The 26058-nt window shown below is 48.4% G+C and overlaps 2 protein-coding genes across 7 annotated transcripts in view; both read left to right on the forward strand.

Annotated features, from left to right (window-relative positions):
* TNIK (TRAF2 and NCK interacting kinase) overlaps positions 1 to 10408 on the forward strand; it is a 146594-nt gene extending 136186 nt beyond the window's left edge. For all 6 annotated transcript variants that reach the window (XM_063167324.1, XM_063167328.1, XM_063167325.1 and 3 more), the window contains 9 exons: positions 373 to 487; positions 848 to 1018; positions 1643 to 1786; positions 3320 to 3454; positions 3685 to 3785; positions 5020 to 5169; positions 6088 to 6247; positions 6812 to 6951; positions 8484 to 10408. In XM_063167324.1, the coding sequence (XP_063023394.1) occupies positions 373 to 487; positions 848 to 1018; positions 1643 to 1786; positions 3320 to 3454; positions 3685 to 3785; positions 5020 to 5169; positions 6088 to 6247; positions 6812 to 6951; positions 8484 to 8567 (1200 nt within the window). In that variant the 3' untranslated portion in view covers positions 8568 to 10408. The remainder of the gene's footprint in view (positions 1 to 372; positions 488 to 847; positions 1019 to 1642; positions 1787 to 3319; positions 3455 to 3684; positions 3786 to 5019; positions 5170 to 6087; positions 6248 to 6811; positions 6952 to 8483) is intronic.
* A 4563-nt stretch (positions 10409 to 14971) lies between these two features.
* SLC2A2 (solute carrier family 2 member 2) lies at positions 14972 to 25541 on the forward strand. The gene is made up of 11 exons (XM_063167330.1): positions 14972 to 15108; positions 15738 to 15833; positions 16343 to 16599; positions 17127 to 17251; positions 17977 to 18092; positions 18622 to 18784; positions 19167 to 19354; positions 20205 to 20309; positions 22415 to 22516; positions 22931 to 23134; positions 23304 to 25541. Exons 1-11 carry the CDS (start codon positions 15094 to 15096, stop codon positions 23493 to 23495), a joined length of 1563 nt encoding a protein of 520 aa, XP_063023400.1. The 5' UTR covers positions 14972 to 15093; the 3' UTR covers positions 23496 to 25541.
* The last annotated feature ends 517 nt before the right edge of the window (positions 25542 to 26058 follow it).

A 26058-nucleotide genomic window follows, 5' to 3' on the forward strand; every position in this document is an offset into this window, starting at 1 on the left:
GAGAAGTTACCAGGTGGATTGATGATCTTAAAGGTCTGCTCCAGTCTAAATGATTCTGTGGTGGATTTTACCTGCCTTGGCTTCTGCCTCTGGCCCTGTGGCTTCTCTGCTGACTGTCCTCATGGCTGTGCTTCTGCCTGTGAGGGGAGAGCAGAGCCAGGCCCTGCTCCTCCCATTTTCTGTCGCTCACAAACACTCAGAAATCCAATTTAATATTTGCTTCTGATTAGTTATGGGAAGGAGGAGCAGATGTTCATAGAGGGCTCAAAAAGGGCACTGCAGAGGCAGGCACCATTTGCTAATTAGAAAGTCTTAGATGTACACAAGTGTTATTTCTGTGCACTGAGCCCTCTCTTGCTCTTCATTTTCTAGTATGGTATGGGAAGTAGCACCAAAGCCTCTTTCACCCCCTTTGTGGACACCAGAGTGTATCAGACCTCACCTACCGATGAAGATGAAGATGAGGATGAAGAGTCATCTGCTAATCGTAAGAGCCAATGGGGCCAGTTTGAGATGGGAGGGAGAGCATGTCAAGGAGCCTGAATAACCCCAGTGAACTTCTCACATTCCAATGACTCCAGACATCCAGACATAGCTGGCGTGTGTGTCCTTGCCCTCTCCAGCTCCCATCCAATTTCTTCTCCTCTCCAGCAAAATGCCCCCAGAAAGATCTGGGAGGAAATGGAGAGCAGCAGAAATCCACCCTGCTGTCTGCTCGGGCAAACTAATACCTTGTAACACAGCGATGACTCCTCCATGGAGAAACAAACCAAATATTGTCATTCTATCCCAAAAAAGAGGTGATAGAGCATTTAACCCATCGCCCCTCCCTGTGTTGCCTTTCCAGCCCTGTTCACCAGCGAGCTGCTGAGGCAGGAGCAGGCCAAGCTGAACGAGGCGCGCAAGATCTCGGTGGTGAACGTGAACCCCACCAACATCCGCCCGCACAGCGACACCCCCGAGATCCGCAAGTACAAGAAGCGCTTCAACTCCGAGATCCTCTGTGCTGCTCTCTGGGGTAGGCCCTGGGCACTCCCTGCGGCTCCCAGGGGCTGGGAATGGGTGGGAATGGGTGGGAATGTGCCCCTGCCTCCGCTCGGCCCCTTCTCTGTGGTGGTGTTCGCAGGGGTTCCAGGAAGAGGGAAGAGATGAGGATCTGACTCCGTGTTTCAGAAGGCTGATTTATTATTTTATGGTATATATATAATATTAAAACTCTACTAAAAGAATAGAAGCAGGGATTTCATCAGAAGGCTAGCAAGCAAGGAGAAAGAACGGAATGATAACAAAATCCTGTGACTGGCCAGACAGTCCGGACAGCTCGGCTGTGATTGGCCATTAATTAGAAACAACCACATGAGACCAATCACAGATGCACCTTTTGCATTCCACAGCAGCAGATAACCATTGTTTGCATTTTGTTCCCGAGGCCTCTCAGCTTCTCAGGAGGAAAAATCCTAGCAAAGGGATTTTTCAGAAAATATCATGGCTACACTTCTCCATGCCCCAAGGGTCACATCCCCTGTGCTGTAGAGTGACCCTTCCTGTCCCTGGATCGGTCACACTTGTGGTGGCAGCAGAGACGAGCTCGGGGTGTTGTCCTTGGCTCCTGGCACCCATGGCTCTCTGTTCTCTTCTCCAGGTGTGAATCTGCTGGTGGGCACGGAGAATGGCCTGATGCTGCTGGACCGCAGCGGGCAGGGCAAGGTCTACAACCTCATCAACCGGCGGCGCTTCCAGCAGATGGACGTCCTGGAGGGCCTCAACGTCCTCGTGACAATATCAGGTGCTCTCTCGTGCTTTCACCCCGTCACTCACCTGCTGGGCCTTGTGCAAGCCCTGAGTGGCTCCAGCTCAGACAGAACCTGCTCACTGGTGTCAGAGGGAAGCTCCCAGGGGAGCTGGACCTGGTTTATTCTGGAATCAAATCAGTTTAATCTGCTTAAGCAAACAGTTTCAGCAGTTTGCTTCCTTCACCTGCTGACTGCACTTCATTTCCAGTCTCCTTGAGCAGGGAAGGGGAGGTGCAGGATGCAGGATGCAGGCAGGTGGCCCAGCAGAGGAGGCAATCACAGCTTGAGGGGACAGAGAGCTCTGCTTGGGTCTGTTTGGTTCTGGCTGAGGGAGCTGTAATCCATGGCTCTAGATTTCCAGTTCAGACCACAGATGTGCCTGGGCTGTCCCAAGAATTGTGACAGGCTTTTCACTGTCCCTGTTTTTATCTGGGAGCTCCAGTGTGCTCATACCAAGCTCATGGGGTGATTTCTGGGAAAAAAACCCCAAAACTTCTCTAGTCCAGTCTCCAAGGAGAGCATCCAGCATCCTCCTGCAGAGCAGCCTGAGGAGCACATGGGTGACAGCCAGAGCAGAGCCTTCTCCTGCTGATACCTGTCCAACAAAGCTCACAGAGGGCAGCAAGAGAAGTGCTCATGAGGAAACTGTTTGATGGCATCCTTCTGTTTCCTTTCTGGCCTTGCTCTGCATTCACCTGCAAATTCCTGCTCGCCCCATCCAGCCAGAGCCTCCAAACTCACTGCTCCATCCTTTACCTGCTCTGCAGCCCCCTGTGGTTTTGGGATCCAGCTGTAGGGATTTAGTACAGCTGGAATGGGAATAGCACCAAACTCCAGGATGAAGCTGAGAATGAATCCTGGGGATTTGAGGAAGCCTGTGAGCAGACAGGGTTTGTCCTTTGGGTCTCATCTCACCAGGCTCAGCGTGAGCTCTGTCCTGTCCCTGTCATGGGGGCTCTGCAGCCACAGGGATTCTGCAGCCCTGTCACAGCCATCCAAGAGCAGGCAGCAGTGCAGAAACTTGGCAGCCCCTCAGCATTGCAGAGCCCAGGCTTGCTGGCTGACAGCAGTGCCTGTCACAGGCCAAGGAGCTCCTGCCTCATCTCCAGGGTGGAATTAATGTTGTATGAAGGAGAGGGAAGGAAAGAAACCCAGTAGCTGAGTGGTTGGATAAGCTTTGAGCTGTAGGAGGGTTGGGGTCACTGCCCTACTTAGCCCCACTGTCCCTCTGTGGACACTGATTTATAGGAAAAGGAATATTTCCAGCCTGTGGGAAGCAAAAGCCTGCCTTTTCCAGTGTCTGCCTGCAGCCTGCAAGACAGAGCTCTGGGCTTCACTTCCCATATATTTCTTCCCAAGGAAAAATCCCAAAACAACTAAATTGCTATTTTCAGTTACTATTTATATTACTTTTATCATGAAATGGCCTTAAATTCTATCATCTTGTGACTGAAAATAAGCTGAAACCTCAAGATGGTCCATGCAAGCGTGCTCTGCTCTGACAGAGACATTTCCTTTGCCAACAGGAAAGAAGAACAAGCTGCGTGTGTACTACCTGTCCTGGCTGAGAAACAGGATTTTACACAACGACCCTGAGGTGGAGAAGAAGCAGGGCTGGATCACAGTTGGGGACCTGGAGGGATGCATCCACTACAAAGTTGGTGAGTGGAAATAAATGTCTGAAGAGATGTGGTTTTGTTCTCTGGCCTTAGGTCTGACCTGACAATTTGATATTAAAAGACCATAGCCACGAGTAAATTTGGAATTCATCTTAATGCATTAGGTGGGCTCTATGTAATGAGAATCAACAGAGGGACGGCCTGAGAAGCTGTTCTGGAGATTTGTAGGAAGAAAGTGAATGTTTCTAAAATTGGGTTTGTTTTAATTTTAGTGAAATATGAAAGAATCAAGTTCTTGGTGATTGCCTTAAAGAACGCTGTAGAGATCTACGCTTGGGCTCCTAAACCATATCACAAGTTTATGGCATTTAAGGTATGTTTGTCTTTCACACTCTGTAATTGTAAATACATGAGGTTTCTGTACTCTGCAGAGCAGAAAAGCATCTTGCTTATGTAGCTGAGCTGCTCAGGATGCCTGGCAGGCATGGGAGATGGGATGCTGAAGAGATTGGAAATGTTCTGCTTGCAGCCAACAATGAAGTGTTATTATTAGTTTATGCTAGCAGGCTTTACATGAGGAATTTTCAGAAAGCTGATCTAATGCACATGAATAAAACTGAGTTGGGGATTTTGGTGAGTTTTTTTGTGAGGTTTTTGTGTTTGGTGGGGTTTTTTCCCTCTAATTTTTAACATACAGTACAAAAATAGGCTGGCATGATTTTCTGTTTTCATTTTTCAAGGTCCTCTCCTCTTCTGCAATTTGGATTCTGTTTCAAGACAAAAAGTTTGGGAGAGTGACCCACTCTTTCTCTTTTCTCCTCTCTTTTCACCTGTCTTGGTTTCCTCAGTGAGACCTTCCTCCTCTCCAGCCTGTCAGTGGGCATTTTGTGCTTATTCCTTCAGAGCACTTTTCATCCCATGCTCTGTGCAGAAGAGTCACAAGGGCAATGCCTTGTGGAGATGTTCATGCTGAGTAATCTCATTTTACATCTTTCCAACACACATGGACTTATGCAGTATTAGGTCACATTTGCTTTTTCTGAACAGAAGCCAGAGTAAATGGGTTCAGTGACATGGAGAGCTCAGCAGCATCAAATGCTCTGGGATCCAGCTTCCCACAGGTGTTTGTGTCACTATCCTGAGCACCCAAGCCATGGTGCTTGATCTGGACCTGGCTGGGGTTGGTCCCAGCCTTGCTGCAGCAGGTTAGATGGAGCAGGGAAAGTAGCTCTGTGCTAAACTGGCTCATTTCAGCTGCCCAAAGCAGAGCAGTGATCCCTGCCAACACAGGAGGTGGGTGGTCACAGATCTCTGCTGAGAGAGACTGAGCACACACTCATGTAAAATTGAGCTGTCTCCTTCCTTCAGAGACCAAATCCTTGTGTTGGCCTCAGGCTGCTGTGAGAGAGAGCTGGGCTTGGCAAGGGTGGGCACTTATCTGCTGGGATGACTGAATACCCTCTGAGGGGAGCAGAGAGGCAGCAGTATAAATAACCATGTATTTAGTAGGAAACACAGTCAAACAAATATGATTTCAAAAGCATATCAGGCTGCTGCAATGGGGATTTGCTGGTTTTCTGTGGTGCTCATGGAAGGGATTATAAAAGTCTTTTGCAGATCTCCAGCACAAGCCGTTGCTCGTGGATCTCACTGTAGAGGAAGGTCAGAGGCTGAAGGTTATCTTTGGATCCCACACTGGTTTCCATGTGATTGATGTAGATTCTGGGAACTCCTATGATATCTATATACCATCTCACGTGAGTACAGGGCAGTGCTGCTGCCTGAGGAGGGGACACCAGTGGGGTCTGGGGGGCTCCCAGGGGCTCACAGTGGGGACCAGTGATGGTGTGACATTCCCCAGTGCTGCACTCACTTAAAGAGGGCTCAGGGCTCTCACATACTTCATGCTCATCTGCACAGGCTGTTTCTGTCCTCGTGCAGGAGCAGTGAAGTTTAAAGCAAAGGTTTTTTTATGTCCCACAAAAAGGACAATCTGTCTGCACACTGCATGGAGCAGTAATGGAGTTCTCTGTAGGATTTTCTTGTTGGGTCATTTAAACTCCATCTATACTGTTGGCCCACAGTAAACTGGTCAAGGAGAAACTGTGTCACTAAACAAATGTAGGAATTGTTGAATCTGATTCAAGCAACAGTCTCCTCTGTGAGAGCTAGCAAGAGCAGAGGGAGAAATCCTGGGGCAGTTTGGGATGGTTTTGTGTTGTCTTAGCTATGGAAGGGCAGACATGGGTGGAAAGTCAATGCAGCTGCCCTTGGAACTAGAGGGTGATTGCTAAAAAGTAGGATATTTCCTCCCTAGGGCTGCCTGTAAAATTCTGAGTTGATTTACCTTGATTTGAACTGGTGATGGATTCATTGGCTCAGTCACTTACTTGTGCTGCAGCCAAGTGTCAGCCATCAGTCTTGGGGGCGTGTATGTTGTGATCTGTCTGTAATTGCTGAACCTGTTTATCCTTGCTGTGTCAGACTGCTTTGATGCAGGGGTAAACATGACAGTCTATTCCCCTTCAGGCTTATCTCTGAAACCCATTCCTGTGGGGGGAATGCAGGGAGGGCTTTGTTCTTGGGCCGGTTTGGGCTTTTTCCTGCAGTGCTCTGCTGCCTTCCCCTTTTTCCATTCAGGGTAATTGTGACTCTCAGGGTCTGTGTTCCTGCAGATTCAGGGCAATATCACTCCCCACGCCATTGTCATCCTGCCCAAGACGGACGGGATGGAGATGCTGGTGTGCTACGAGGACGAGGGTGTCTACGTCAACACCTACGGGCGGATCACTAAGGACGTGGTGCTCCAGTGGGGAGAAATGCCTACTTCCGTGGGTAGGTCACCCTTCCTCTCCACCTGCTTAAAACACAAGCCACAGGCAAGATGAGGAGTTGTGAATGCTGGGATGGAGTCATTTGGGATGAAGGGGATTTCCCTCAGGCAGCCATGAGATGCAGTTACTTAATTTGTCCGGTTTGGTCCTCCACAATAAAAACAAGCAATTTCTTGAAGATTTGAACTTTTTGAGTATAAGATAAATGTGAGATAATGCAACCTGTTGCACTGTGTTGAGTGGAGGGGGGCTGAGTATGGAGATGGGAGCCCTTGAATTGCTCTTCTGGCTCTGCTGTTGCTCAGCTCCACAACCCGTGGAGGCAAAACACTGCCCAGCTCCTCACCTTGTGAAACCGGAAAAAGTGATGCTGCTTCTGTTTAAATTTCTCAGCAATTCCTGGATGAAAAGTGCTCTGAAAGGGCTGCTGTCCCTGCAGGCCATCAGAGCTCTGCCATTGATCTGCTTAGACTTTGAGTAACAGCTTATGAGAGCTTTTCTGCTCATTGCATAATATTTAACTCAGCACAAGTTGTAACACCTGCCAAACGCTTCCTTTTGACAGCCTACATTCATTCCAATCAAATAATGGGCTGGGGAGAGAAAGCGATTGAAATCCGGTCAGTGGAGACAGGACATTTGGATGGAGTATTTATGCACAAGAGAGCTCAAAGGTTAAAGTTTCTATGTGAAAGAAATGATAAGGTAAGTCCACTTCAAAGCTTCTATCTGTGCTGCGAGCTACAAGGAGCTTTTAGAGCTTAGGTCTGGTTTGTCTTGAGATTAATAATTAATCTGAAGGTTCTGTTTAATAAGCAGTGCCCTTAAGCCTATTCCCAGTTAATTTTCTCCAGTGGATGGAGACCTCAGCCTGCAAGATCTCTTCTCCATCCAGCTGAGATCTGCGTTGACTTGGCTTGACTTTCTCCCAGTTCTTTCATTGAACATTAAATTGAGGCTGCCAGGTGAACTCTGAAAGTGGAATATTAGCAAGGGTGTGTAAGTGACCCTGATTTGAGCTCTGATGCAGAAACATTTTGATGCATCTTTTGATTTAAACCTCTCACAGCCTCATCCATTTCTGTGGACAGCAGTGATAAATGCTGCTCTGGAGGGTCTCCAGAGTTGCATGGCTGTCATGCAGATGCCCCCTGCCACAGGTGTTGCAAGAGGGGCAGGGAATGAGGAGAAATTGCTGGAGGAAAAGGCATTTTTGTGTGGAAGAGATGCTTGAATGCCAAGGTCTTTCTGCAGGTGGTGTTCCCTCCCCTCACAAGGTGTCACTAAGACAAGTCAGGACCAAGCAGCAGGGAGATCTTTCATAATGGACATGATCACAAAACCAGTGAAGAAACCCGTTGCTGTGTCCCCAGAGCAGGATTTAATAATGTGCAGTAAATGAGCTTTGAGGCCATGATCACTGTAGTGAACAGCTGCTCATTAGCCGAGCTCTGCCCTTCCTGGGGCATGGAGGTGGGCTGAAGCTCTGCAGGAAAATGTATCCTAACTTTGCAGTTGAATATGTTATGAGAAGCTGTCCAAGAAGCTGCATTTGAGTTAATTTTAGTATAATCTCATTCTAACAAAGCTGGAAAAAATACTGTGATCTTTTTAAAATCCTGGAACCAGCTGATCACTGATGGGTTTGAAATACTAAGCTCAGATGGTTCTCTTTCTGGAGAACTGATTAAACTGATAGTTTTGAAGTAATTTTTGGTTTTATTAAGGACAGAGGCTTTAGATAGTTGCCTTCAATATTTGCAAATTATAACTCATTAATTTTTTAATTCCCTTGGAATCAAATGCTGGTGGATCATTCCAGAAGCACCAAAATCCCTGTTCTTCATACAGAATCCTGATATGTTTGTGCACTTTGAGCATGTTGAAGGGAAGTAGTTTTTTCTGGGCTTTACTTTCAGGAATAGCTGAAATACCAGGACTCACTTTTCCAAAAAAAAGCCATTTCAGACTGAGGCAGATATCGACCAAATGGTAAATGTTTAGCAAGATCCAAACCACTGACAGTAGTTCTTTGTTAGTACTTCATAATAAATGATGCTGTGGCAGTAAAATGTGATAAACCTGGTATTTTCAAGGCATTCCAAACTCTTTGGTAGCGAGGGAGAAGGAGGTTTAATTACTGCATTTACTAATGAGTGGCTCAATTTAATCCCAGTCTGGCATGGGTTAGCTCCATCCCCTGAGTATTAATAGGTGTTTTTTTCCCTTCCAAACAGGTATTTTTTGCATCGGTGAGATCCGGAGGAAGCAGCCAAGTGTTTTTCATGACCCTCAACAGAAACTCCATGATGAACTGGTAACAGAGGAGCACTTGGCACTCACCGCCATGGCATTATTTCTAATTTAAAGGACATTAAACACGTGGACTAACACTGTAGAGGCAGGTGGAGGGCGCCGAGGAACCCCCTGCCCACGCTCCCCCGGCGCCGCCAGCCCCGGGGCAGGGACTGCAGCCAGGGATGGACTTTTCACGCTTGGAACCCCCCGAGGTCTCCTGATTACGCTGTGTTATAGTGGGTTATGAGTTTTCCTTTATTTTATTTTATTTTATTTTTTAGTTTTACTTTTTCTTTGTCCCCTACTTTGTAAGAACGGGGAAAGAAACAGTGTCAAAAAGTCTGTTTTTAATTCTGTCTGCCTGCTAGCATCAAATATATAGTATGTTGTAAAGTTACCAATTAAATCTGGTGAGAGACAGCACAATAAATGTACCTTTTATCTTTGTGATGAAGGCCATAACCATATAGCTGGGTAATTTTAGAAATCTTTTGCCTTCACCAACATTTACATGTTGCTTTTGGCAGCAACGGCTTAACGGATTTTTAAAGAAGAGAAAAAATAATAGGTTTTTTTCCCCTCTTTTGGGAAATGGATTTTAAATGGCTAAACTACTAGCCTTAGACTAATAAAAATCAGCTACCATTTTTGTCAAGTCTGTCAATCCATATTTCTATATGGATCTTCACATAATGGTGTGTCTTGATAGGGACAGAGGTGCCATTTCTTGTTGCTCCAGAGGTGCCCGCCTGCCCTGGGGCTTGGCCACGGGCACCGTGACAGGGGATCAGAGGAGGAGAGGACAGAGGAGCGGTCAGAGGAGCCCTGTGCTCGCCCCTGAGGGGGATTTGTGACCACAGAGGCTCCCGGGATGCTGTGGGCACCGGACCCTGCTGCTGAAGGTTGTGGGTGTTCATTCCCCCCAGTCCAGAGCCGGGCACTGGCGTGCGGGAGCAGCCGGCACAGGGATGGGGACCGTGGAACAAGCTGCCTGTCCCCCATGTTCTGGATTGGGCTTGTAAAGAGCTTAAAAAAATATATATATGTGTGGTTTCTTCGGCCAAGGGTCTGAATCTACTCGTTTTCCACCCCCTCACTCCCTAGGAATTACCCAACATACAGTGAAAGACAACATCTGTGCCGAACCGTGTGTGTGTGTTTAGTTCAGGTTGAATCGTGTCCTTATAAACCTTGCTCAGTTGATTTCTGTTCTCAGTGCGTATCTGGGGTTTTCTTTCTCAGTAGCTGCAAGCATGGCCGCCTGTGGTGTTGGGGTGTCGCATAACAAGGTCTGTGTTGCTGGTTTTAACCTACCTCGTTTCGGTTGGGGTTTGTTTTTTGGTTTGGTTTCGTTTTATTTTTTTTCCGTTCCGCTGTCGATCACAGCGCTGTTACCTCCAGCGACATATAGAGAGCTTAACTGGCAATCTTGGTGTACTCAGTAACGATGGCTTTATTAAAAAATGATTAAATCAACAGGACTTGGTCAAACTTGAATCTTTATGGAGGGTAAGAGGTGATGTGGGCTGGCGGGGATGGGATGGGCCAGGCCACCCTCACCTGAGGCATTCTGTGGGCGCGGTGTCAGGGTTTGGTACTGCAGGGATTGCCGGCAGTGGGACTCCCAGGATGTGGAGTTCAGGGAAAAACAGGTGGGATGTGCTTTGTGGTGCCTTCTGTGAGCACCAGACACCTTCCTGTTGGGCTGGTGCAGCCTGGAGAGTGTAGGGTTGGCCACAGGATCAAATACTGGTATTCAAATCCCATCACAAACACTGATTGCCACCAGCTCTTTGTATTTTCATTGTGGTTAAAATAAAAATCAAATAAAGCCCAGAGCTTTTATTGTGTTGCAAACTGATAACTGTTTTGGGGTGTTTTTTGTTCTACTTCAAGTGACAAATGCACAGCTTTGGATGATTTTTGTTATTATGAGTTTTTGCATACAGTGATGAAATAGCAGGCAGTCATTGAGTTTAAACGACTCAGGTGGTTTGTGAATGTATTTTTTTTAAATCTCAGAATAATTTGAAACAAAAATCACAGAAGCCAATATTACCACAGTCTTGTCTATGGCATGTGTGTATGGAGATAACACAGAGCAAATGCTTTTCTGGTGCCAACCACAATAAAACACAAAACTTCACCATTAAGCCATGCCTTTTATGTTTGGGAAAATAAAACCTGGGGTGTTGGAGGACGTGGAGGTAAAGGGGGTTTTCAGGGCTCCCAGTCACAATGCTCTTTGTCTGGAGACTCTTGGGAAGGTGGTTTTGGAACAGGATGAGTGCAGGGAGATGGGACACGTCCTTTGTGATGCTGCCCAGCAGTGAGCAGTGGCCAAGGGATGTCTTGATGGACCATCACCATCTGAAAACTCCTCTTCTACAAAATCAACCCATGGTTACTATAAAGACATTTCCCCTCCAAATGTTACTAACTTTGATTTCCTTTTCTTTTGCTGAAAGTAAAATGTGCTTATGGTTGATTAATGCCCTCAGAAACTACTTATTAGTAGTGTTTAAAGAAATAAAACCTGCAGCTCATTTTAAAATCCTGGTTTTGGGACTTTTTGCCCAGGAAAGGAAATTTATTCAGCTGTGCAGTGCCACAGGAGGAAAAAGCAGTAATGTCTGTGCGTGCAGGGGTCGCTTGAGCCTGTTGCAGATTCAGTTATTTACAGAGTTGCTATGAAATTGTATAACTTCAAGGATGAGTCATGGTAAATGGAAGAAAAGCCCTGAGAGCTGGCATGAGGCCATGCAAGGGCCATGGTTGGCTCCACCACCCTGAGGAGATGCTGGGTACCTCTGCCAGGGGAAGGATGCTCAGAGGTAAGGCTGTAGCAGCTACTTGTGAGAACTGAATCTTTTCAAACCTGTCTCAGCATTATTACCAAATGGCTTTTTTCTTGTTGTGAGATGGTTTGGGGGTTTGACACTACATATTTTGGGATAGAACAGGGATGCCTGAGGTGACCCTGGCCCCAGCCCCAGAGCTGGACTGGTTGCTGGAAATGGTTGAAGTTAAACTGCAGATCATTGTCTCAATGTGAGCCCACTTTAAGGTCTTTTTCTGCTCGTGCACAATTTGATGCTCTGTAATTGGGGCCAGCATGGGCATCATGCAGGCCAGCAGGGACTGAACCTGCCTGTCCCAAAGGTGTGGGTGGAGCCCCATGTCACACCCTGCCTGTGTCTGGGCTAAGCCACCCACCTGGCAGGGCTCTGAGCAGATCCAGCAGAGATTCCTCAGCAGTCAGGATGCATTTCCTGGCACAGGACAGCTGCCACAGCCACTGCTGCCCTGCAGCATCCTGCCCTGCCCTGTGGGACCTGCAGCTGGGGAGCTTTGCTGGGTTTGCTTCCCAGTTTTTCTCTTCTGGGAGATGCTGCAGCACCCAGAGCTGGGGGTGGGAAGGGGCTCATTAACCTCTGGTATCTTTACAGCAGTGCTGTAAATGCACCAAATTCTCTCTCCTAAATGGGTTTTATCAGCCTCAGCTGCTGTCTCTCATGTAGCCTCAGCAGTGCTGCCTGCCCCAGCTGATGTGCTTAGAGAGGAGAAATGAAAGAGCATAATTTTGGTTTTGTGCCAGACACTGATGTGCTACATCAGCCTCTCTTTGAGAGCCCATGTCTTACAGACCAGATCTACCTTCTTTCCTTTGTTTTGTTTTGGTTTATGGCATACTTTTCCTTTTTTTTTAACATCAAAGCTGTCTCTGAATGACCCAGAGCAATAAAATGGATGTGCAAATTGCCCCAGCACCTGGGTATAGCCTCACAGCCCCTCTGGAATCTTTTAATTCCTTCCACTGAGGTGACAAGCATGCCCAGCTGTTCCAAAGCAGAGCCCCACCATAAAATTAAGCCCAGTGCTTTTATCACACATAGTTAGATTATCAACACCACCAATTACTCTACACACAACACAGAGCAGGCAATAAGCGTGGCAATGCTGTCTAACATTATGCACAGTTCTTGCACTTTATTATTTAACTAAAGCCTTAGCAATAATGCAGACCCTGCTGTTTGCCCATCACCTAAACACTGCCTGGCCAGGCTCTCCAGCCATGGGATGGGTCAGTGTTGCTTTGGGCTGTGCTGTGCCACTCTCTGCACCCTCTGGAGTGTGATCACAACTGGCTGTCAGGTGTGCAAGAGATTTGATGGTAAGTCATTGACCCTGGTGGAGCCAGGCCTGCTTCTTTATCCTGTAGGAACAATCTGCTTCTCTCTACCAAGCTAACAATCAGCCCCTTTGGAAAGTGATTGCAGTGAGAGGAAGATTTACACACCAACCTTTCCCATCCACGAGCCTTGAGACCAGACTAAAGCTGGCCTCTGCTACTCACCACATCCACATCCAGCCCCGTGTTCAGAGAATCACCAAGTCTGGAGTCTGTTGGTACCACTGAGAGTTCAGTATGTTAAACACTAAATTCCCTGGGGTCAAGCTGAGGAGGAGTGTGTGTCACAGCCCAGCTGGCACCCCCTCAGAGGCAGAGGTGAGGCAGCCTTGGCACTGGGTTGCAGCACCTTGCCTGGCAGGGAGGGGTGGGGAAACCCCGGGATTACTCCATGCCTTTTGCCAGCAGACCTGGCCAAGGGATACGTGTGCCTGTGGGGCCTCCATCCTTTGGCATCCAAAGCTTCCATGAAGTGGAAGAGCAGCTCCTGGGGAGGTGAGTGATGCTCACCCAGCCTCCCAGCACTGTCCAGCTGCTCCACACCCCATCCCCAGGAAGCTGGATTCCAGGAGGGCTCTGCTCTAAGCAGCAGTGGGCAGGACATGGAAAGGCCACCCTGCTCATGCCTTGTTGGTGGCCTTTGATCCCTCCACTGGGAAGAATAGGGAGGGAAAGCTCTTTGTGCCGGGCACCTGCAACAGGATGGGGACCCCTGAGGGGCACATGGGAATCCTGGAGGGGGACATGTGTCCTGGCAGGGTTTTCACGGTGCCTGAAGGTTTGGTCTTGGGTCAGGGCCCCCATTTGTTTTCTGATTCAAGCCTTAGCAGCCTGGTAATTGTCAAATCCTGACAGTCCCATTGTGAAGGTATTTAACTGCAATGCAAAGAAACTGCTTGTAAATGCCTGGGTATCCACACACAGCGAGCAAACAAACACCATTGGCAAAGATCTCAGCAGGAAGGACAAATATTGGGGAAAACTAAAAAGCTCAGCCTTGGGGCCCTTCCTGTCACATCTACACCAGCCCTAGAGGGGAATGCAGGTGCTGTGGCTGGAATCAAAGCCTGCTTAATGTAATGAACTTTCCTCTCCCAGTTAAAGTTTTACCTTTCTGGAGACCAGTGCAAAGATTAGTGGTCTTACACTCATCTTTGTTGTTTTTTCTCTTGCTCTTCCTCTGTAGAAAGTACATTTTGTGCCCATGTGAAGCCTGGCTGACTGAGAGCATTATCCAATGAGTGCTGTAGCTTGGCTGCTGAACCCATCGGGGGCTGATCTGGAAGATAATGACTTTAATCAGCATTAATCACCTTCCCGGCTGACTCAGGCTTTGGCACGGTCTGCTGCCGCTAAGGATGCCACTGTACCCCCCCACCCCGGCCCTGCAGCTCCTCTCTCTGACCATGTCAAGGACAGCAAATCCCAAGCCCGAGCAAGACCAGCTCAGACCAGCTTGTGCAGATGTGCAAAGTTCGTGAAAGCCAAGTGAGCTAACGCAAAAATATTTGGCAGCATCAGAAGTATTTGGCAGCATTGGCAGTATTACCCAGAATCCACAATATTTGACAGCACAGCCATCAGCTGGTGGTGCTGAAAGGTTCACTGTTCACACCACTGTAGGATTTTTAATGAAAGCCTCCTTTAATGTAATATTCTGGGTAATTTTGTTGTGTTCTATGTCCATATACACACAGAGCTATCTCTGATAGCATCAGAGCTGCCTGCTGAGGGGGCTCTGTGTATGCAGGTGTCTGTGTATGGACACACAGAGAGACCTGTATACATCTGTGTTTATATGTGCCTCTCTCTGTGGTATACACACATGAATATATTTTAAAGCAGGTGCTAACTGCTATTAAAATAAAACTCTTAGTCATTTTCTAGCTGCTTTGCTACATGTGCTGGAGAGATTTCTTGTCCCTGATTCAGCAAGAGGATTGTGATGTGACATGCATGCCCAGCACAAAAGCTGAGGTGGGTGTTGAGCATCTCAAAACAGGCTCAAGCCCCTGGCACGTCACATTCCAACTGTTCAGCTGAGGGACAGCCCCAAATCATTTGAATTTTCCAGATCCACTCTATCTCTTTACAGGTCTCTCACTGTTTCGTGTGTGTCCCAAACACGGGGATTGGTGGTGGCTGCTTGAGCTGAGCGGTGGCCAAATAATGCGTGGAAGACTTGGGTTTCTCATTAACTCCAGAGTTGATATAGTCCCATCTCTCCAAGCACCAGCCCATTTTCCTGCCTCCATCCCAGCTCTGCTGTCCAAGCCCTCACCTTGCTCTGCAGCCCAGGACAGTGACTGTTCCCAGGAGGAGAGTGGAGGAGCTGCGGGGTGGATGACAAAAGGAAGATGCAGACAGAGAAGGTAATCATGGCTTGCTGGTATTCTTGCACTAGACTTTCCAGTGAAATGATCAGAATTTCTGCAGGACCCCAGACCTGAGCAACCCCTTGCCAAAACTGAAACCAATAAAAAAAAGTCCCCTCTAATTAATTGTGCACAGGGGTAAAGGGGAAAAGGGCCAAGGGCCTGTTTTTAAGAGCGCTGTTCGCTCACTGGATAACTTTAACTGTGATGGGAAGAAAAATGCTTTAAACAGGGCTGCTGAAAAACACCCTTTTGGTGTTTTCTTCCTAGCTGTTTTACTCCAGGGATGGGGAATGAGACCCTGCTGCTGCTTCTTGCACCTCTGTACTGGGCAGAGCTTTGGCTCCAGTGAGCTCTAGGGCGAGGATGGGTAGCACAGCAGGGAGAGCTGGACTGTCATTGTGGGGCAACACCACTCTGCCCTGGGGGCCTGATCTCCCCTGTCCCCAAGGGCTTTCCTTCTCCTTTGGAGCAAGCCAAGCACCTGTGCTGCTGCAGCAGCATCCCTGGATGCCACTGTCCCAGCCAACTGGGCAGCAGGGTCCCCTGGGACAGGGGTGGGATGCAGCCTTCCCCCAGTTCTGGCACTGCTAGGACAGTATGATGAGGTTGTTGTTTGCTTCCAGCACCTCACGGGAACATTGATCCTCTCTGTCTTCACTGCGGTGTTGGGCTTCTTCCAGTATGGCTACAGCCTGGGGGTCATTAATGCCCCCCAGAAGGTAAGTTGAGCCCCTCAAGCTGTGCATGGCCAAGGAACTATGGCTTCAGGGCAGCCAGGGCCAGTTTGTCCCTCGCAGAAGCCCTCAGGAAGACTCTGTCCCTTCCCAGGCAGTTTCTCCCACAGCACAGGGGACAGGGCAGTGGGGTGAGAACAACCCGGACCCTCTGCTGGCACTTCCCCAGGGAAAGAGTGGGGTTCTGCATGTAATGGAGCTGTCCCCACTGCAACACAGTCCCTGTGCCCGAGCCAAGGGACTGCACCCCTCCACCAAATCCAGTGCCAAATCCAAACAGCAGCTCAGCCCAGCCCCAGGAGGGGGATGCTTTGTGCCTGCCCTCGTGGCCCCTCCCCGCTGGGGTCTGCGTGTTATGGAGCTGGGGGACCCCAGGATTTTACCCCTGCAGAGCCTGCAATGCAAATCTTCTTCTGAGGCAGAAAAAATCCAAACAGGGGTTGGGGTGGTTATAGATCTCAGCTGATGGCGTTTTTCTTCTTTACCTGTCACAGGTTATAGAAGCACACTACGCGCGCGTGCTGGGCATTGTCTCCCCAGACAGATACGCTGCCAATGCCTCTGGGGAGGATGGCACGTTCCTCCGGGCTGGCACAGAGGGCACACTCCCACCCCCAGCTGACACCAGCGAGGAGCTTGCTGCCTCCCCACACATCCTGACCATGTACTGGTCCCTGTCCGTGTCCGTGTTCGCCATCGGGGGCATGGTCTCCTCCTTCACCGTGGGCTGGATCGGCGACCGGCTCGGGAGGTGAGAGGCTCCTGTGTGCTCTGACTCTGGGCCACAGCACAAACCCTTCTCATTGATTTTTTCTCACAGAACCATTTCCACCCTGTAGAAATATCATTTGTGTTATTTTCAGCAATTTAGGAAAAAAAGGAAAAATAACCCTCCCAACTTCCAAATTGCTGTTTAAACCATCACAGAGGTTGGGCTTTTCATAATCCTGTTACAATTCAGACATTTTATTGCAACTTGAGCATTTCAGAGAGCAGCTGATGAGCAGCCTTGATTAAGCTCTGAATTCCCCCTTCTCTTTCCATGGCAAAAGGAAGAGAAGGACATCTGCATGGTATTTGCACAGGATGTAAAGTATCATTTATAATATAATTTTAACTACTCTGATTGTACCCCGGTCCCTGTATTTTGCAGTGCCTGCTATCATTGTTTTTCCCCTGTAGTACTGATTAAGTGACTTCACAGCTCCTCTTGTGTGTTGCAATGGCTGCTTTGGCTGAGTGAGGTGCCAGAGGAGCTGTGCTGCTGCTGCCTTGCAGAGTGAAAGCCATGCTGGTGGTGAACGTGCTCTCCATTGCTGGGAACCTCCTCATGGGGCTGGCGAAATTTGGGCCATCCCACATCCTCATCATCTCTGGGAGAGCGGTCACGGGGCTGTACTGTGGTGAGTCCAGGCTGAAAGCAGCTCCCTGCTAGCGTGTCCAGGGCTGCAGTTCAGAGTTTCCCAGATTTTTCAATCCTTTTCTTAGTTCAGAAGGGCTTTCACAGCTGGGAATTTCCCTCTTCTCCCTATGTCTGCCATTCTTGATCTAGGATCTTTCCCAGAAGTGATTGGGTTGGCTCTATCATATCTTCATATTACACATCCTGAAAGGAGCAGGTCCCTCTGTATCTCAGGGTTGGTTTTGCTGGTGGCTGCTGCAAGAGCACACCACAAGCCAGGCTGGTTAACATGTTCCCTAGACAGAGACCACAGGACCACTGTACATTGAGAGGATATAGCCAGCAAATAATTGGGAATTACATTAGAATTAGCTTGGAAATAACAGCTCTTTATACTGTTACTGGTATGCAAATACAATACTCCACTCTAAGGTTTCAAGACAAGTTTTAAGAAGGCTCTTTACCCTGTGATAACTTCAGCAGATAATTCCTGCCTCGTGCTCTGATGTGTGTGTTCAAGTAAAAGGCTTCCCAGTTTGGGGCTCTGAATGCAGGGACATCCCAGCACCTTCCCAAGGTGCAGGTGGTTCCCAGCCAGGCATGAGGGGCTTGGTGGGGTGTGGGGTGCAGCACACAGGCTCCATCCTCCTTTGCCATTTGGGAAGTGCTTTCTGCTGTTGCTGAGCTGTGTCTGGAAGAGGTGACAGCCACGTGTGCTCGGTGCAGGGCTCTCCTCTGGACTCGTGCCCATGTATGTCAGCGAGGTCTCTCCCACGGCCCTTCGAGGAGCGCTGGGGACGCTGCACCAGCTCGCAATCGTCACGGGCATCCTCTTCAGCCAGGTAAGCAGGAAAACACACACATCCAGAGAGGCTGCTGCAGAGAATAGGAAGACCATAGTGATATACTGGGCTATTGTTCACCATTCCACCCCAAAACTGAAGGAGTGTGCAAAACAATCTGTTTTAATGGGGTTAAATCCCTGCCTTCAGTAAGAGGTGTCTCTACAAAGACAACTTCACAAGAAATAAAAACAAATACTTCTGCAAATAATTTCTCCTCTCCCTGAAGAATTTTTTTCAGCACCTCATCAGTGTCAGGCTGGATCCTGAGCATTAGACCCCTGATAATCAGGTTCTCAAAAATGGCTTCATCAGGCAAGTAGGGAGCCCAAAGCCCTCATCAGCATTGCCCACCATGGCACAAGTCCCAGCTACACAAAGGTGGGCACATAAATGTACATCCAAAAAAACAGTTGGAATTTGCTTCTAGTTTTCCCCCAGCTTGTCACTTCAAAACACCATAGTGGTCAATTGCTTTCTCTTTTTAGTGTGCAAAATGATCCATTCAAATATGCCTCAATTATTCCAGATCCTTGGACTAGACTTTCTTCTGGGCAATGACGAGATGTGGCCCCTGCTCCTTGGTCTGTCTGGTGTGGCTGCCCTGCTGCAGTTCTTCCTGCTCTTACTGTGCCCTGAGAGCCCCCGATACCTTTACATCAAACTGGGAAAGGTGGAGGAAGCTAAAAAAAGTAAGAAAGACATTCCGAGCTTGTCTAGAGTTGTTTTTATACTTTACATAGTACAACAGAGAAGGAAAAGCCTCACATGTGGCTGAGGACTCACATGTGACTGTGGTTGCCCCATTTCAAGCTCTGAGCTGCTGAGATACAAACTAGCTCTGGATCAGAAACTATTGAGATATTTGCATGGGACTAAGCAGCACTGCTGAGGGATGAGGCTTGAGAGTGATCTCAGGGCTGTTGCAGAGCTGATGTGCTGCTGCCCCTGACTGAGCAGATGCACCCTGGATTCTTGGCTTACCTTGAGTTTTGCCTAAAGAGATTCTTGTCCTTACATATACAACTTACCTACCACTGAAAATAATATGTCAACCTTTTTTTTTTCCCTAAGATTTGAAAAGGCTTAGAGGAAACTGTGATCCAATGAAAGAGATTGAAGAGATGGAAAAGGAAAAGCAAGAAGCTGCTAGTGAAAAGAAAGTCTCCATAAGACAGCTTTTCACCTCTTCCAAGTACAGGCAGGCTGTCATCGTGGCGCTGATGGTGCAAATATCCCAGCAGTTCTCGGGAATCAACGCGGTGAGTCTCCCCAAAATGTCTGTCTCTCAAGAGATCCATGCTGAGCATGAAAAGGCAGCTCTGGCTCCATCCAAGCCATGCAGGGATGGAAGAAGGCTTTCCCATGGTCACAGTGGGCTCCTGGGTCCCTGCCAAGCAGGGGGGGAGAAGGGTGGGAGGGAGTCCAGCACAAAAGCAGCTGGCACAGCAGGCCCATGCTGAGCCCTCCCATGACCCTCCCCTACCCAAGTTTGTTAGCAGTTTGCTCTCTTTAATGACATCATGCTCGCCCCAGAATCACTATTTTCTAGCCATTTTTAACTAAACAACTTTTGCATCACCTCCTGGAATACCAGAAATCCATTTGACACCCAGCAGCATTAAGGAGCACACAGGGATGCCCAGCCTACCTGGCTCCAGGCCATGCCAATCCACCAGGCACCCTTTACCTTCTGCCCTTAACTTTCACTAGAAAGGAATCACCTTATTCTTGGAGAGAAGAAAGAAATGGGAGCCATTGCAATGAGAATATTTTAAAATTAATGTAAAACTTGGTCATAGTAAGATATTTGTCTTGAGTGCTCAGTGCTGGTGATCTGGATTTTAAGATTAAACAGACTAGACCGAAGAAAGCAGATTTAATGTGCAAATGCAGTAGTTCAAGAGGAGAATTTCAACAGGATTTTTAACTCCCTCAGGCTCCTATGAAATTTTCAGCTTTATTCATTATAACAAGCCATTAAAAGTTGAAAAATTAATCATAATTAAATTGCGCCACATCTCAGCCAAGCAAGTGCAACTCTTCCCTCATGTGAACAAAAAGTTTCAACAGCCTTGTTGCCTAATCCTTCATCCTGATGTATTCTGATAGATCTTTTACTATTCCACAAACATTTTCGAGAGAGCTGGGGTTGACCAACCAGTTTATGCAACCATCGGTGTCGGAGTGGTGAACACGGTCTTCACTGTTATCTCTGTAAGTAAATACTTCTGCCCCCTGGACTACAAAGACACATGAGGTACAACGTGGTTTTGAAACATGATTTTATCCTGGAGCTGGGATTTGCAGTGTTGCAGGACTGACCCTGGGAAAAATCATTCCCTGGGAAAGTTGAATTTGAAAATTCAAGCCTTGACATAGAGCGTGTGGCTATTGATCCGCACTGCTAAATGCCTCGTGAGTGGAAACTGCACTGCTCTGTTCAGGGCAGCTCTAAAAACTCTGCATTTCCCCCTAAAGGAAAAGTTGCCCTTGAGACTGCAATTCTGCAGGTCCTATTTCCCCAGGAAGCAGGCTCTGATGGGGAAGTCACCAGCTCCCAATCTGCTCTTACCTGTTATCTTTCAAACTGTTTTCTGTATGTACATAGCACCTGCAAGAGTGATATCCAAAGGCTATTCCACAGCAATAAAAGTAATCCAGCACCTATCCTCATCCTATCTACACAGGGCTCTGCAGCAATAAAAGGATGGTTCTGTTTCCACAGACCTCCCCCTCATTTGTCTCTCTCTTGAGAGAATTAACACAATTCCTATCAGCTGGCAATTAGTTTTATAATGTGGCCATTAATATAAGATCAGGAAATGCCAGGCCTATTTCCCTCATATCTCTCTAGAGATTTAGGGAGTAAAGAACTTTCACCAACATGATGCAGGACTGGCTGCAAGGCAGAAATACACAGCTCCAAGAGATTTAGGACAAGGAGACAATTTTAAACTGAAAGAGAGGAGGATTTGATTAGATATTAGAAATTCTTGTCTGTAAGGGTGGTGAGCCACTGGCACAGGTTTCTTAGAGAGGCTGTGGATGCTCCATCCCTGAACTGTCCATGACCAGGCTTGGTCTTGTGGAAGGTGTCCCTGCTTATGACAGGGGGTTGAAATTGGATGATCTTTAAGGTCCCTTCCAACCTAAACCATGTGTATTCCAGTATGTGTGAGAGAGGACATCTTAGAGTAAACCTGCCTTTGAGAAAGTCAATTGTAGGCCCCATGAGGAGAAATTATATTTATTGTGAAATGAGGCCCAGAGGTGTGCAGCTGGAAGAAGCCTTTCTTCAGCATGGAGGGTGCCCTCCAGCTCAATCCCCAGGGCTGTGGTACCAACAGCCTTGGGCATTTGCTCTCTGCTTCTTTTGTCCACGAGCACTTAAAAATTACCTGTTTTTGTCAATAAATGACAGACCCCGATCAAAAGGCAGAAGTGCTGACAGCTGGGTGGACCTTGGCAAGGGGAGAAGGGAGCAGAGACTCATCCTCTGCAACTTCACGTGTCAGCACATGAACAGCCCTCAGCAACAGAGACGGTCTCTGGGAAGTGTAAATCATGGCTGTAATGGCAGCAAAGCGGGGGCTGCTGGCCACAGGTGTCCTTTCAAGCACAGGGGAAGGAGCAGGCAGCCTAACCTGCTGCATGGTTAGGCCAGGACACCTGCACAGTCCTCTGGAGGGACCTACAGCTCCCTGTCGGGTGAGGTGTCTGGTACGGACTTATGTATCTGTCAAAAGCTGGGTGACATGGCTGGAGTCCACCAAGAGGAGCTGAGAAGGAGCAAACTAAGCTTTGTGACTACCAGCGAAGCAAAAAAAGTCTGGGAGTGATTGGAGGAAAAATCCTGACTGCAGCTGCTACACAACTATCCCTGCCTTAGGACAGGCAAGGTGCAATGGCCCGTGATGTGACCTGAATTGTGCTACATTCTGAAGCCTGATTTCAAACTAATGCAGACCTAGTAAGTTTTTAGTTCCTGGAAGAAAAAAAGAAAAGGGAGAGAGAAAGTCCATAGTCAGCAATGTGTAGGAGCAGTGGGAAGTCCTGAGAGCTTGGAAATGCATGGGCTCTGATTGTGTATGCCTTTGCCTTGCCCTTGGCAGAGTGAAAGCTCAGTCAGGCTCCCCAGCAGCTGCCAGCAGAGTTTCTGACACTTGGAAACCAGCACATAAATCTGTACCACTAGAGCTAAAAGAGCAAAAGAACAAAAGAGCAAAAATGTGGCAGCGGTAACAGGATGGTTATTGCTAATGGACCTGATCCTGAGAGTGGTGGTGCTGGACACTGAGCTCCTGCATGTGTTTCTACAGGTCTTCCTGGTGGAGAAGGCAGGCAGGAGGTCCCTGTTCCTGGCAGGTTTGATGGGCATGTTAGTCAGTGCCGTGGCCATGACAGTCGGGCTTGTGCTCCTGGTAAGGATTTCTCTCCAATTTTTCTCCCTGGTTTGAAAACAAGAGAAGATTCCATCAAAATCAGTCTAAACTATTGCTGCAAGTCCCGTCAAGATGAAAAAGCAAATGAGGGGTGGCCTCCTTTGCTGGACACCCTAGTTATTAAAGGGTGCCATTCTGCCACATTTTGCTGAGCTGCAGGCAAGGAGAGGGCTCAAAGTAACAGCTGAGCTGATGGCTGTGAACTCCTCCAGGCAGCAATGCTGGCACCACATGCCCAGCCAGCACCTGGCACAAGAGTTTAAAACATTAATTATTCATGTCCAGTCCCCCTTTGTCAGAATAGAAAGAAATTTCTGAAAAACAAACCTAAACAAAGCAATTAGTGATAATTAATGAGAGTTACTTGGGGACTATAACACCAACCTCTTGCAGAGCAAGTTTGCCTGGATGAGCTATGTCAGCATGGTCGCAATCTTCCTCTTCGTCATCTTCTTCGAAGTGGGGCCTGGGCCCATCCCCTGGTTTATCGTAGCCGAGCTGTTCAGCCAGGGCCCGCGCCCTGCCGCCATCGCTGTCGCCGGCTTCTGCAACTGGGCCTGCAACTTCATCGTGGGAATGTGCTTCCAGTACATAGCAGTAAGAAATCCCTTAGCCCATACAAATAAACAACTGACCCCATGTGAATGTGCCTCCCAGATTTCCATCCCCTAGCCTGGCTGGGCACACCTCAGCCAGCTGGGTAGGAAGGGGAAGCCATGCCTGTGGTGCTGATGGTGGTCTCCCTGTGCTCCCTTTCCCACTGCAGGATCTGTGTGGACCATACGTGTTTGCAATCTTCGCGGGTCTGCTCCTCATCTTTTTCCTGTTTGCACACTTCAAAGTGCCGGAGACGAAGGGAAAGTCCTTTGAGGAGATTGCAGCCGTGTTCCGCCGCAAGAAGCTCTCGGCCAAAGCCATGACTGAGCTGCAAGACCTGCGACGCAGCGAGGAGGCATAGACATCCCATGCACCCAGAAAGGAGGGACTGGGCGTGCACCTCCTTCAGGCACCATGGGAAGAATGTTGGGCAAAAGTCTCATTTCACAAAAACCTTGCAGCTGGCAGACCAGGAGGACCCATCCATCGGATTCCTTCTGGCTGCTGCGGTTCACACCTCTCAGCCACAGGTGCTAACCTGCAATTTTACTCTGAGACACTTGGGACAACTGGGCTGCAGGAAGATCTAGGGAAAGGACAGGAGGAGTATGATACATGTCCATCTCAATGCCCTGCTGGAACAGCCCAGTGGGACAGTGATCTTACCAGACAGGATTGAGCAGGGCTGTCTCTTAGCTGAAATGAAGGAAAGAGGGGCTGGCTAAGACTGCAGCCTCATGTTTTCACTTTTTTATCCCCATCTCTCTGCTTCATTCTGCTGAGTGACATGGTGCCTTTAAAATCCAACTGCTCATGCAGTTGTGCCACCAGCACACAGCACTCATCACCCCAGGTGCTAAGGAAAACAGGTGGAGCAAACACCCCCTTACTCTTGCTTCTGCAGAGGAAGACGGTGGATCCCACCTGAACTGGTTGGGATGTACTTCCCTTGCTTTTCTATCTGTGCATTATGGAAATGCTGTCTGATCTCATTAGGATTTCTCAGTTGCAGTATTTTTTTTGAGAATCTCAGAAACTGGCTGGGCTGATGGGCACTTTCTACATCTCAGCCATACTATTTAGCTCACTCTTTCCTCCCGGGAAGCCTCTCCTCTCCCCCTTCTCACTGCTACAGCACAAGGCACAGCACGACACTGACCACACAAAAGGCCTGGGCACTCTTGGCCTCCATGTGAGGAGACTCGAGCCCTGCTGCCACCTCTTCCATGGTGTGACCATTGCCAGGGCACCTCCTTCCCCATCTGCACCTTCCTTCCCTTCCTTTCACACAGTGCCCAAGACCCACAGGCTCCCGGTCCAGCCAAGGGCTCGGGCTGCTCATAGAGCAACAATTAATGATGACCCAAAGAAGAAATGGGTATTGGAAGGTTGACTGGAAGGTGCCACTTACCTAACCCCCATTTTGCATCACTTAGCATTTTGCTGGCTGGGTGTGCTTCAGCCAAGATAGTGTGCAAGCAGGAGGTCATGCTGTTTCCATAGCCTTGTTTTTGCTCCTTTTGCTCTTTATGAGACATTTATATGTGTCACAATCAACTCCAAGGATTTTTCTTCCTTTTTTGGGGGCATATTTTGGAACCATTGTAAAAGCCTGCTCTCTGCTTGACTTTTAAGATTTGCATGTTTCTTGTTGTGATACCAGGTTACTTTTTGGCAACTTTCTCAGGGTAGAAACCCATTATTTATTTAGAGATGAAACACCAGCATTGCTTGGTCACTGTGTGCTCACCACAGCTGCTAGTGAAGCAGTGGCCAAAATGTAACAGAGGATTGAGCATAATGAAAAGCACAAAACAGATGGGCTGAGAAGGATCACACTGTTGCTATAGGTTTGGTTTTAGGGGAGGTTCATGCTCCTTTCCACGTGCCTGAACTTTTTTTCCTTTGTAGACTTTACTGTCTTGGTATTAACCTTACAGCACACTCTGGTCACTTCCAAGTGATGGGAAGAGCAGCTACAGGTCCACTGGCAGAAATGCCTGGCCCTGGTGTGTGCACTGAAGCAGTAAGATTGCACCAAAGGCTTTGCTGGAGTGACTGCTGGGATTTAACTGGAGGAGAACTGGGTCAGTGCTGTCATGTGCTGCAGTGGTGGGTGACCTGGCTCTGACACGGGGCATGCAGGGCTGCTGGAACCAGGGCCCAGCTAGGGAGGAGAAGGGAGCAGCAGAGCTGGGGCACAGGTCGGTGTGGAGCTGTCCATCTGTGTGCTGCACACAGGTCTCCCCAGGTGAGACCAACAGCAGGCTCAGAAGTTCTCCACTGGCTGTGTTCACTGTATGTTAAATATAAGGAATTATCTGAATGTACAAAAAGGAGAAAAAAGAGGACTCTTGCTATCAGCATTGTTATCTAGGTATGTTAGATAAAAGATGAACAACATCTATGTCATGTGATGGCTTGTGCTGCTGTTTTTCCCCCTCTGTACATCTCAGACATACATCCAGTGTCAGATGGGAGCTATTTTCCTCGCAGGACACATTTGCTCCACAGGTGGTAAAAGCTGTGCAAGCCCTCAGCTAAATCCCTTTCAAACAGGTGGTCCACAGGTGAGCCTTGGGGTTGGAGGCAGCCCTGGAGCTGGTGGCAGGGGCCTTTGGGCTGGGATGGACCCTGACTGGAGGGGTGCCAGTGTCTGGCCCAGCTGTCCACACTGCCCCCTTCACCCCACTGTGAAGCACCTCTGCTTGCACAGTGCTGATGCAGCCTAAAACCTGGCACTGGGGCCTCTGTAGGCACAAGGGGCAGGAGGAGCATTTGGGGAGAAGTGAGGTTCAAAGCACATTTGCTGCTGCTCTGAGGGCCCAGCCAGCCTGGGTTCCCTGTGATCATATGGGGGTACAAAATTATTTCCTAAACTTCTGCTAAGTTTTGTCCTGTTGTGTGGGGGGCGTCAGTGACTC

Source organism: Melospiza melodia, chromosome 12 (assembly GCF_035770615.1).
Source record: "Melospiza melodia melodia isolate bMelMel2 chromosome 12, bMelMel2.pri, whole genome shotgun sequence".
Lineage (NCBI taxonomy): Eukaryota > Metazoa > Chordata > Aves > Passeriformes > Passerellidae > Melospiza > Melospiza melodia.

Excerpts from the sequence above, each read along its gene's own strand:
- SLC2A2 (XM_063167330.1), top strand. Across the intron at positions 16,600-17,126 it reads ATCGGCGACCGGCTCGGGAG|AGTGAAAGCCATGCTGGTGG; the intron begins GTGAGAGGCTCC and ends GCTGCCTTGCAG. Across the intron at positions 18,785-19,166 it reads GGTGGAGGAAGCTAAAAAAA|ATTTGAAAAGGCTTAGAGGA; the intron begins GTAAGAAAGACA and ends TTTTTCCCTAAG.